General features: G+C 42.3%; 1 protein-coding gene across 1 annotated transcript in view; it reads right to left on the bottom strand.

Moving 5' to 3' along the window:
• ttc27 (tetratricopeptide repeat domain 27) overlaps positions 1 to 12,504 on the bottom strand; it is a 128,099-nt gene that overhangs the window by 54,222 nt on the left and 61,373 nt on the right. The window contains exon 9 of the mRNA XM_024424752.2: positions 12,422 to 12,488. Coding sequence (XP_024280520.1) covers positions 12,422 to 12,488 — 67 coding nt within the window. The remainder of the gene's footprint in view (positions 1 to 12,421; positions 12,489 to 12,504) is intronic.

The raw sequence follows: 12,504 nt of genomic DNA, 5'->3' as shown, positions 1-12,504 counted from the left end.
CCTTCCATTTCAATATTATCGCTTGCACAGTGCTCCTTAGGATGTTTAAAGCTTGGGAAATCTTTTTGTATCCAAATCCGGCTTTAAACTTCTTCACAACAGTATCTCGGACCTGCCTGGTGTGTTCCTTGTTCTTCATGATGCTCTCTGCGCTTTTAACGGACCTCTGAGACTATCACAGTGCAGGTGCATTTATACGGAGACTTGATTACACACAGGTGCTGCAAAGGGGCTGAATAATTTTGCACGGCCAATTTTTCAGTTTTTGATTTGTTAAAAAAGTTTGAAATATCCAATAAATGTCGTTCCACTTCATGATTGTGTCCCACTTGTTGATTCTTCACAAAAAAATACAGTTTTATATCTTTATGTTTGAAGCCTGAAATGTGGCAAAAGGTCGCAAAGTTCAAGGGGGCCAAATACTTTCGCAAGGCACTGTATAAGCTATGTATTGGATGACGGCACTATTTTTTCGGCTTCTCTAGGCTTGGGCTCATAAAATGTGCGTAATGTATGGGTCATCAGGCTCATGTAGCATCAGACTTGAATTTTCATGCCGATCAAATCAAGACATTTTTAGAATGACACTTTCGGGTTACCTGGGAGAAAAGGGATTTATTCTCAGGGGTGGAACATTTGTAAAATACCAAGAAAATATTCAGCCCTACCCTAAATAAGTAAATAACAGCAGATCATTACAGAGGGGGCAGGTAATCTTACTATTCTGCAAACTGTAAAAAGGTTCTGGAAAGAGGTGGTTCTATGAGGAAAAATATAAAGAGATGTGTAATAAGAGTTCATCTCTATGAAAGTCTATGATTATACCCTGGCATGACAATCTAATCCGGACCGTCTTGAACCCAACTACAAAAAAAGCTTAAATCCCTTCGATCCTATTTTGTGAAGCTCGACCTAACAAACATTTGACTCAAAACTCCGCTTAAAGGCCTGCAATCTAGGAATCTCCACAATCACAAGACACTGGCTAGCAACAATGTCAGGCTGAAACTGCAGGTCTCTGATTTGTCTAAACATTTGGTGGTCCCATGAAGGTGCCAGAAAACCAGAAGTGACAGCAGCAATAAAAGCTTTTCATTTTTGATTTATGTTCAATGACTTTACAGAAAAGTGTGTGTTGAGTGGTGCACTTGTAGGGCAGGTTTAATGGAGGACAAATCAGAGAGGTGGCCTCAGTGCCGTGCTGACTGGAGGACGTATCCGTCTCAGTCTGGAAGTTTGGGGTTGGGCAGCAGCCTACCGCCACACAATTGGAGTTTCTCATTCGGAGAGACAAGGCAGCCGTCACACTCCAATTGCCTCCCACAACCCTCACGACGCCCTGGCTCAAACCGAGGGGGACATGCTTTGTTCTGTGAGGGAGGAGGAATAATTTGAGGTGCTGGGCATGGTGATCAGAATCAAGGCGACATGCGAGAAGAGGAAATGTAACCTCCCGGATGCATCTTGTGGCCATATCAAAGAGTTCAGATTTGACAAAAGTGTCAGAGGAAAAACAGTTGACGACTGAGTTACATCTTAACTGTATTTAGTGCATATCGAGACTGAGTGGCCCAATGTAAATTCTTGATGAAAATAGTACAAAGTTTGAGAAACATAATGTGCAAATATACTTGCTTCATAGACCAACAACTTAATCTGCTAATAAACTTTGAAAACCACTTAAAACTATAAAATACATTTCAGAATATACATGAAAAGCCAGCTCTGGTTAAGACATCAGCCTGGAGCGGACGGGGGAGATTTACGGTGGAACAGCCACCAACTCCAAGGCAATAAATTAACCTCTGTGGCCGTTCTTGGTTTCTCTATGACCGACTTGGGCTTTCCAAATAGATTTCCGAGATTTTTCCCCAGAGTGAAGCCTAAGCCGGCCCTTGAAATTGCAGACCATTCTTCAGCTCATTCCTGGAACGTGAGCCAGAGCAAAGACATCAGTGGTCCATGACAGAGGTGAGCATCTGACTGGCGTGTCCAGACTAGTCACATTCAGCCTCAGGTAAACTTTACTTCAATATACAGAGGTGTATTAACCGAGTTGTCTGCAATATCACAATGTATACAGAAGAAAAATATAAATGCAACATGTAAAGTGTTGGTCCCATGTTTCATGAGCTGAAACATCCCAGAAATGTTCCATACACACAAAAAGCTTATTTCTCTCAATTTGGGAACAAATTTGTTTACATCCCTGTTAGTGAGCATTTCTCCTTTACCAAAATAATCCATCCACCTGACAGGTGTAGCATATTAAGATGCTGATTTAACACCATGATCAATCATTACACAGATGCACCTTGTGCTGAGGGACAATAAAAGACCACTAAAATGCACAGTTGTATCACAACGCCACAGATATTTCAAGTGTTGAGGGAGCATGCAATTGGCATGCTGACTACAGTAATCTCCACCAGAGTCAGATCATTTAAATGTTCACTTCTCTACCATAGGCCGCCTCAAATCATTTTAGAGAATTTGGCAGTATGTCCAACCGTCCTTACAACCGCAGACCACATGCACAAATGACAAATTTCTGCACAAACTGTCAGAAACTGTCTCAAGGAAGCACATCTGCGTGCTCGTCGTCTTAAGTAGGGTCTTGACCTGACTGCAGTTTAGCATCGGAACAGACTTCAGTGGGCAAATGTTCACCTTCGATGGCCACTGGAGAAGTGTGCTCTTTACGGATTAATCCCGGTTTCAACTGGACCAGGCAGATAGTATAGCGTCGTGTGGGCGAGTGGTTTGCTGATGTCAACGTTATGAACACAGTCCACCATGGTTGCAGTGGGGTTATGGTATGGGCAGGCATAAGCTACGGACAACGAACACAATTGCATTTTTATTAATGGCAATTTGAATGAACAGAGATACCGTGACGAGATCCTGAGGACCATTGGCGTGCCATTCACCCACCGCCATCCCCTCATGTTTCAGCACGTTTCGGTCCCATGTCGCAAGGATCTGTACACAATTCCCGGAAGCTGAAAATGTTCCAGTTCTTCCGTGGCCTGCATACTCAGACATGTCACCCATTGAGCATGTTTGCGATTCTCTGGATCTAAGTGTACAACAGCGTATTTCAGTTCCCGCTAATATCCAGCAACTTTGCAAAGCCATTGAAGAGGAGTGGGACAACATTCCACAGGCCATAATTAATAGCCTGATCAACTATGCGAAGGAGATGTCGCGCTGCATGAGGCAAATGGTGGTGAAACCAGATACTGACTGGTTTTCTGATCCACCCCCCTACCTTTTTTACAGATGCATATCTGTATTCCCAGTCATGTGAAATCCATAGATTAGGACCGAATGAATTTATTTCAATTGAATGATTTCCTAATATGAACTGTAATAGTCAAATCTTTGAAATTGTTGCATGTTGCGTTTATAATTTAGCTCAGTAGATGTCGTGTTTATTATTGTGGACAAGCCATTAAGAATTTGATAACCACAATCTGGATAAAATGTAAGTATGGTAGTCTTGGCACTCTGGTTACTGTTAAAGATTTGTTTACCGGTCACAAACACAGACATATGAACCATAGCTTGGTGTTAACAGACAACCATCAGGAAGCTAACATAAGTAGTGTGCCGATGGTGAGGGCCAGACATGTGACAACCATCTAACCAGCCTGCAGATTCCTGGATCCACATGTAGGCTGGGAAGATGCCTGCTCACACAGCCAGCAGACGTTCTGAGGATTCCAGCAACAATGAGATTACTGGTGCCAGCCCAATGTTTCAGATGAACTAAAGGCTGGATGGACATCAACACCAGGCTGACGGTGAGAGAACTTAACACAAATAAAATACAATTTTACCAATGAATCATGTAACAAAGCCCCCCCCAAAAAAATAAAAAAAATCGACAGCTCTTTGTTCATTTCACTGCACAGCCAGAATAAAAGGGACATTTTAGACAGCCACATTCTCCACCCCAAACGTTCAAAAGGAGCGTATATAAAATCGAAGTATGGCAGTTAACTCCATGTAAACAAAAGTCAAAAGCATTTAAAGAGGTTATCATAACCATCTACAAAAAAAAAGTGCAGGGCATTTGAGGTGCACCAACTGTTTTGGTTTTGCTGTTCATTTGCCTCTGATGTCTGGAGGAAAAGCTTTGGTTTCTCTCTAGAGCATAATTTACCAACAGCATGTGTAGTTTCTAACAAGCTTGTATTGTTCCCTCATAATGGAACAATCATTTGGTTTGGAAATGCTCAAGTGTATAACACAAGATCCGATCCCATCGTCTGGACAGTGGGGTGGCCCATCAAGTCAGTCACACAGTCAGGAAGGGATGCTCCAATGGGAGGAAAAGAAATAGTAATTAAGGTGTTTTCCCTCAAATCATCTCTGGTCCCTCAACACTTCCATATTATAATAAACCCCCTACCACGTGCACCCCTACCCACTCAACCAAGAACAAGCATCCTCTTTCAAGTACCATAGGCATTATGCGTGACAAAGGTGTGAGCAATCATTTAGCACTTACTGAGCGTTCCCTCCATTTACAACTTGAAGACGGTTCCAAAAACAGTTGACCATTTGAAATGCCATGGCATGCTGAGATGCTGCCTTTGGCTGTCATTCAACTTCTGAAAAAATGTTTACAATCCAATAGCAATTAAAAGTTAATTATCACCATGGCCTCGACATTTCATTTACCAAAAACAAAAATCAATGGCTGTGGCCTATTGAGGCGGTTTACAAATGCAGCTTTAGGCTTTTAGCACAAGTAATTACTTCTCCATAGACACAGGGCCTTCACGCTTTCAACATTTCAAAAGAAGTCACTGTAGGGCTATGTGACAAATTCAGATGTCTTCAGCCTGAGAGGACGGATGCGACCGCCTGACTCCCTTTCTCACCTATCAATTAGTGCTTCCACCTCTCACTTTCCTACCTTGCTCTACCCTCCCCAATCGACTCGCATCTGGCCAAGGGTGGGAGGGTGGCGTGAGAGACAGATCAAATATTTCCTTCAGCAGAAAAAAAAAATGGCTTCCACCGAAAAGACAATGTTACTACTGACAACAGTTTATTTAGGAGAACATTTCTATTTCTCGGAGGCTAGATCAGGGATGATCAGTGCATGATGGATTTAGCTACAAACCCATGTTGCTCCAACCATATCATTTGAAAAGGATATCACTTTGTTCCAACAGGACCTCTGAGGCTGGGCTGAAATTGATATCGGAGTCCTATGTTGACTGGTCTCCAGAACCACCAGTCACTGATCAACACCTATGGAGGTTGTAATATGGCCTATATACACACACACTAGGTTTATGTAGACCTTAGAGTATACTCAAATTGGCCCATATGTTCATTGTATTCTATAAAACAGTCTATTTTTACATCCATCTGTTTGACATTTCATGTAAGCATCACAAAACTGAGCCCGTTGGCAACACTGCACTTGGCCTGCCTTTGTTAGCGAGATCAGCCCTAGTGGGGGGGGAGGGGGCGTAAGGAGATCCGGAACAGGGGAAAAAACCAATTCAAGACCTCATGACGTGGCCAGCCATCATTGTTCAAACAGTTTTGGAAAATAAAACATGGGTCCACAGAGCCTGTCGCAAACCTCAACAATTATAAGAAGTGAATCACTGACAAACAGCTCAGCTTGACAACACACTCATGGGTGGAAGTTCAAGCCCTTGTCGCCAGATAGAGACAAGAAGTGCTGACACGAGAGGAAAAACATTAAGGCTGTCCAGGCGCACCGAGCCAACGTTGGGATCAGTTGAACCCAGCCGGGCTATGGACTAGAACATCGAACACATCACCAGCACAGTGCAGCAGGCCAGGACACCCTCACAGTTTTCTATTCTCAGATAGGGGATGTGGAGTGTCTGATCAAATTTGGAGCTGAGCAGACACCATAGGGGTGGGAGTGGTGCTCAGGCTGAGGCCTGTTGGATCATTACCTTTTGGGTAATATTGCAATGGGAGGTATCAAATAATGGTCTAGGGACCTCCAAGGGCATAACTACAGACCTCATAACGACAATTTTACACACTGAAATTCATTTTGCAAAACATTTCTCAATTACCAATAACCAGTGGTGTAAAGTACTTAAGTAAAAATACTTGAAGTAACTATTTAACTTTTGGAGGTACCGGTACTTTACTATTTATATTTGACTACTTTTACTTCACTACATTCCAAAAGAAAATGTCCTTTTTATTCAATACTTTTCCCCTGACAGCCAAAAGTACTTGTTACATATTGAATGCTTAGCAGGACAGGAAAATTGTCCAATTCACACACTTATCAAGAAAACATACCTGGTCATCTTTACTGCCTCTGACCTGGCGGACTCACTAAACACAAATGCTTTGTTTGTAAATTATGTTGGAGTGTGTCCCTGGCTGTCCGTCTGGTTTGCTTAATAATTTTACTTTTGATACTCAAGTATATTTAAAACCAAAAACTTTTAGAGTTTTACTCAAGTAATATTTTACTGGGTGACTCACTTCAGTCATTTTCTATTATGGTACCTTTACTTTTACTCAAGTATGACAATTGGGTACTTTCTCCACCACTGCCAATAACTCAAGGCAACTGACAATGCTACTCTTATTTTCTTAATAGGATGATGCAGTTTATTGCTCACTTGCAGCTTGTTAGGTTTAACATTGCTGCAATTCAATATCAACACACAGGCAGATCCTAAGCACTTAACTTTAAATTCAAATATATATGTTAGGCATTGTAATCATATGGATGAGTACGCAGAGCAGAATTCATGACAGACAGAAATTCTGCAAAACCGACAGAGCTTTGTCGACACCTGCAATGGAAAACTACAGCCTCTTCAGGCATAACGCACCCCGACTCAACCAGCTATACACATAGTTTACGAATACTTCCTCATCGTTTAACATGAGGAACTATGAGCAGTTCCATTTACTGGCAGACATTTTAACTCTGACCCCTACAAATTGACCATTTTAAAAACGGTCTTTTGAGCACTTAACGACCAGCACTGTGAAAATGTCTCTGGGGTTTAATTTCCGCAGAAGTGCTAGATCAGCTGCGCTATCGTTTACGGTTTCCTCCAGCGCTCCCCCAAAAGGTAATCTGACAGAAGAGAAAAAAAAGCGGTGTCCCTGGTGAATTATGAATCTCACCTCCCGCCATGCACCAATGGGTAGGTTATTTTTGGACTCCCTCCTCCCCATAAAATAGTACATTCCATGAATTTAAACATGAGACAGTAAAGTGGCAGTCATCTCTGTCATCTGTCGAGTGACAAAAAGCCATTGATTTTTGTCCAGAATGGCCGTTTAGTGGATGGTCTATGTTGGGCACTTGTGGATCACCACCAAACCTACTTTCCTGGATTCATTGATGGTATATAGGAGTTTTCATCCAATGCTTTGAAACATCATCCCCAGGACTTGACATATAACACTTTGCTCTTGCTGGTAATTTGTGATCAAGCATCGACTTTGTGATGGCCAAGTTGAACATTTGGATAGAAATGTCAAATGCCCTTGAAAAGGTCTAGAGCAGTGAGCGGTTCCTAACCAATTTCCGTTCCGGGAACTACCAAATAACCAGCAGAAGTTATGACCACCATTCGTGGAGGTGCTGAATTTAAAATCTCTTAGCGGTCAAATTAAGACTCCATTTTAACAGGGAATGTAATAGTGCTGAACCCATTTAGTCTGGTCAATTGTTTGTTCAATAGGCTGTTAGTCGACCGAGAATTTAGTCGAGCAGTTAACAAAAAAAGTTATGGCAAGTCTTGATTCACGCCTGTTTGAGTGGACTGGTCCATTGCGGAGGCCGCGGGGATGGCACACCAGTAGTACATCTACCGTTAATTCCAATCATTTAGAATCTAAATGTTAGTCTGGTTACCGTAATTTCTGTTAAGGCGTCCAATATATTATTATTACAGTCTTTTACAGTTCTCGTTGTGCGTTCTGCTAACAACATGTTCACTCTGGCTACACTTGTGAGAAACAAGTCTGTGTATTTCATTCAATTTACAAGTTGTCAATTTATGAATTGTCTTTTGTTTGTAGCGCTCCAGTCAATGTTGAGTAAGGACACGCACGTGATTACACATCGAAGTAGAACTAGGCTACCTGGGCTGCGCGCAAACGTAGGCTTATAAAATGTGCCCATTTGGGGATCTGATAGTATTTCTGATTGTCGTAACTCACCACCACCACTAATGAGCTGTAGCTGAGTGTAGCTTCTCAAAGTAAGTTTTTCTTCACCTCAAACTGCAAGCAAACGTCTGTTTTTCCATCCATTGAGAATGACAATTCAGTGGTTCTTTCGATAAAAGATTTGTCGTACTGCAACACAGCCTGCGGGCTGCCGCAAAATTCTTTGGCACGTTATTAAGGTGTCAGCCATTGTTGCCAGTAATGCTAGTTAGTGCAAGTTTGACCACCAAAGGGCATCTTTGAGAAGCATTTGACTGTTTTTAATATTGGTTGTATGAGAGAATTTAAAATAAAATAAAAATTGTAACATAGTATATGGGTTTGATTGTAAGAAATGTAGCTTAATTCATTTGATTAATATTATAGTGTTCCTATTCCAAGAAAATTTCAAAACAAAACCATCAGGGTTTCCGTTAGGAATATATGGCTCTGTACAACGTGACCGCGAGCAAAGAGCAAAATAATTGTAGGCTAACCAATGTAGACTATTTCAAAACTCTTTCCAGCTCTCTCCCTCGATAACATCTCAGCGTGAAAAGGTTCCTGTGAAAACGTCAAAATAGGCCTACCCGATTACTTTTTATCCCTTGAGCAAATAGCCTACAGCTGTGTCTGTCCGGAGCAGGAAACTGAAGGTACAGAATATTCTATACAATGTTGCAATTCAGGCTGGACCAAGTTGATACAATGTTTCAAGTTCCTTGCAGAGAGGTGATGCTTAGCCAATGTAATTGATTTTGTATCAGGATATTTTCTACCTGCAGGCTGCAATGTTTATATTTGTTGTCTTTATGTAGGCTATTTTGCCATGGCAATAAGTTACTTTTAGATTTGTATAATATGGATTTAGATTTTGACATGAAAGATTAATCACATGAACATGATTTTGAGATACGAAGACATAATAAAAGAAATGAACTGTTCAACGAAAAACGTGCATATGAAAATCCTTACTGGCACGCATGCAGATCGGTAGAAATGGTAAGATAAATTGGCACTCCAAAAGCCTTTAGACACGGTTTGTGTATGTGTGCCATTCAGAGGGTGAATGGGCAAGACAAAATATTTAAGTGCCTTTGAACGGGGTATGGTAGTAGGTGCCAGGCGCATTAGAGCATTGATGTCAACATTAGCCAGCATCCCTGTGGAACACTTTCGACACTGTCCATGCCCTGACAAATTGAGCCTGTTGTGGCGGGGCGCAACTCAATATTAAGAAGGTGTTCTTAATATTTTATACACAGTGTATACAATATTAAGGTGTTCTTAATAGTTTATACACAGTGTATACAATATTAAGGTGTTCTTAATAGTTTATACACAGTGTATACTCAACTTGTTTCTGGAGGGGGGAAAGAAAAGTTTTTTTAAATGTGCGGACCACATATTAGTACCCCCGCAGACCACAGGTTTAAATCCACTGGTATAGAGAGGAAGTCGGAGATCGACTACTTTTAACCTGGTTTATACATGGGAAGAAAATGTACAGAAAAGTCAGAAGGCTCTAATATTTGCCAGGCCAATGTAAAAATGCTAGTGATGGTAGCACCAGAGCTTTGGGACACACAATCCCCCGAACTTGACTTGCCTTTCTACCGTGCCTGGCTAGAAGAGTCGCCCAGTATACAGATGCTGAGATGTGCCATCGCACATTCACAGGAAGCAAATGTTTAAATTCACAGATCTCAGAAAGTGATTTTTTCCCCCAGAGACTGAGCTTTAACGGCAAAAAAGAGATTTTGGCCCCAGGCGATGCCAGCGTCTGGGTCAGCCTCAATAGAATTGTTTTATTTTATTTATTTTGCTTTTAATTTCCTGTCCGTCACGTTTCTTCCTCCCAGAGCAGTCTTTGCCCTGAATAGACCCTACCCTCACAGAGCTCTTCCAAAGGCTACTAGCTCGGCCGGCCAACTAGGCTATCTGATTACAGAACATGACGTCTCTGAAGTGGAGGAACATCTCAGAACAAGCTTATGGGTGTTGAAAAAAGGAGTTTGACTTGACTTTGAAACATATGCCAAAACTGCAAAACATCCAGAGTTACAGCAATGGAAAACCACAGCTGTGAGAAACCGCACCCATCCCTGTTCTCTGCAGTGCTTGGGATAATTTCAGGATTAGTATCGCTTCCCATCACAATGGGACAACCATGCATCCACCTGAGCCTGGGGCTGCAGAGTGGAGTGGTGGTAGAGGGAGGTTACGGGTTCAGACAGTGGGTGGGATGCTGCATCCTCTTAGTCTGGATAAGGTATCTTCTGGCAGCCGCTCCAGTAATAATACCATTCACTTCCAAGACGTAAAGCTGAGAGATGGCATCAACCCCTGTTTGTTTAAGACATTCTCCTCAGTGCAGCGGCTCAGTGCCAAACTCCAGAGACTGGGGCCCCTTCTCCCCATCCCAAGGATATAGAGATGTCATGCTTCAATCAGGTCCCAGTTAGCAGTGCTTCTTTTCCAGATAATAGGCAATGGAGGACTCCTAATGAGTGCAAACGCCTTTCTGTTGCTGTGGTGAAGGGAAAGGGAATCATTTAGAAATAAATGAAGGAAAGCTGGGGCAATTAAACCAAAGACAAGCGCAAACAATAGAGCAAATGATCCCATAATATAGAGGTAAAATGATATCAGTCTCACTTCCACTGCACAGTCAGAGCGTTAAAAGGGATAGAGGATGAAGTTCCTGCATGTAGACTTACTGCATGTAAACTGACGGAGGTAAAAAGGGAGATGGAGATTTAGAAACATAGCCATAGGTATAAGTCACATCCATACACATTTGAGAAGGTAATTCATTATGAATGGCATCAAATATAGGCAGAAGGTAGTACTTCACAAAAGCCCTTAGTCTGCTAAACAAAATAATGGAATACTGTATTACTTACAGTGAATACAAGAACATTACACTGCAGACATTGCTTTTGCATTGGGTCCAAAAAAGCAATTCAGTAGAATGTAGTGGACAACATTGCAGCAAGGTGGGTGTTAGGACATCGCAATGAAGGAACATGAATGTTGACCTGCCATTTACCGAAAATGTATTTTGGTGCCGAGCTGCTTTTTTTGGTATGGTGCACTATGAGTATGACGAAAAAGAGTGAAGGCATAGCAAGACTAATCACAAATGTTACTTCAGGACACAGTGCAGGTCGACAAGCAAATCAAACCCTACTTGCCTCAAGGTCATTGACGCAACATGTTTAATGCTACGATTTCTTCTTTTTTTGATGGCATCATTACTCTAAGGAAAATATACATCTTTATTTTGCTGTAAAAGTGCAGGAAGAACAGATGGACAGAGAAAGAGGGAGAAAGCAGGTCTGATGAGTTCCATGTGGAAACGATATGATTGAAGCAGCAACTTGAGGCCTTGATGCCTGCCACATCCTTTGATTCCAAGCAGAAAAAACACACACACACACACACACACACTTCTGCGATTTGCCTTGCCAGTGGACAAAAAAGGGGGAAACATTAACTAGCCATGACAACAAAAGCAGCCAAGGCACGGCCCTTGTGTCCCTCTCCTTTACAACTCCCTGCGGTGAAACACAGATGAGAGCAGAGAGCCAAAGCAGTACACACCTGCAGCTACATACCTCTCAGACACTGGGCTGGGGGAGAGGACAAGGCTGGGGGAGCAAAAGAGAAAGCTAGAGTACACGTAAGAGCATAGGTAGTGTACAAGGAGCTGGTACAATGCATTGAAGGTGTAAATGTTGAGGGAACTATCACGGTTGTTTGGCATTGGTCTGCCATAACAAAAACCGTATATAGAGAATGCTGGAGATTGCCAGGGAATGTGCAGAGCACTGAGGGGTGGGGAAGGGGCTAGTGCCCGCTGTGGGGAGGGATGAATTAAGAGGAAATAGTGAGATGAGGGGACATGACTCCCGTATTAGGGAAGGAGAGAAGGAGAAAGGGAAGAGAGGGAGGGTGACAATAAGACAAGCCTGCATGCTCCGCCTCCAACTAGCCTCCAACATATTTTAGATTCCGATAATTCTGTGACTCTCGCGCCCCCCCCCTTCACTCGGAACCAAATACATAAGGGACTTAAAATGAAACATTTGCTGTGGTTTAAGTGGTGGACCGCTCAAAGCTAGAATGTCCCATTTAGAAGACAGGGAGCAAGGTTTCTTAGTTGAGGACATTCACAACATATCAGAGGAAATGCTACAACTAAACATGGTGAGACAGGACTTACTGAGGTGAAGGCCAGGAGCTCTTCTTCAGTCAGCTTATGGATTGGGTTGTTTTTCTGGAAATCAGTGCTGCAAGACAGAGACA

The sequence above is a fragment of the Oncorhynchus tshawytscha genome, linkage group LG06 (genome assembly GCF_018296145.1).
Source record: "Oncorhynchus tshawytscha isolate Ot180627B linkage group LG06, Otsh_v2.0, whole genome shotgun sequence".
In the NCBI taxonomy this organism is placed as follows: domain Eukaryota; kingdom Metazoa; phylum Chordata; class Actinopteri; order Salmoniformes; family Salmonidae; genus Oncorhynchus; species Oncorhynchus tshawytscha.
Note: the sequence above shows the minus strand (reverse complement) of the source record. Positions and strands in the feature narration are given on the sequence as shown.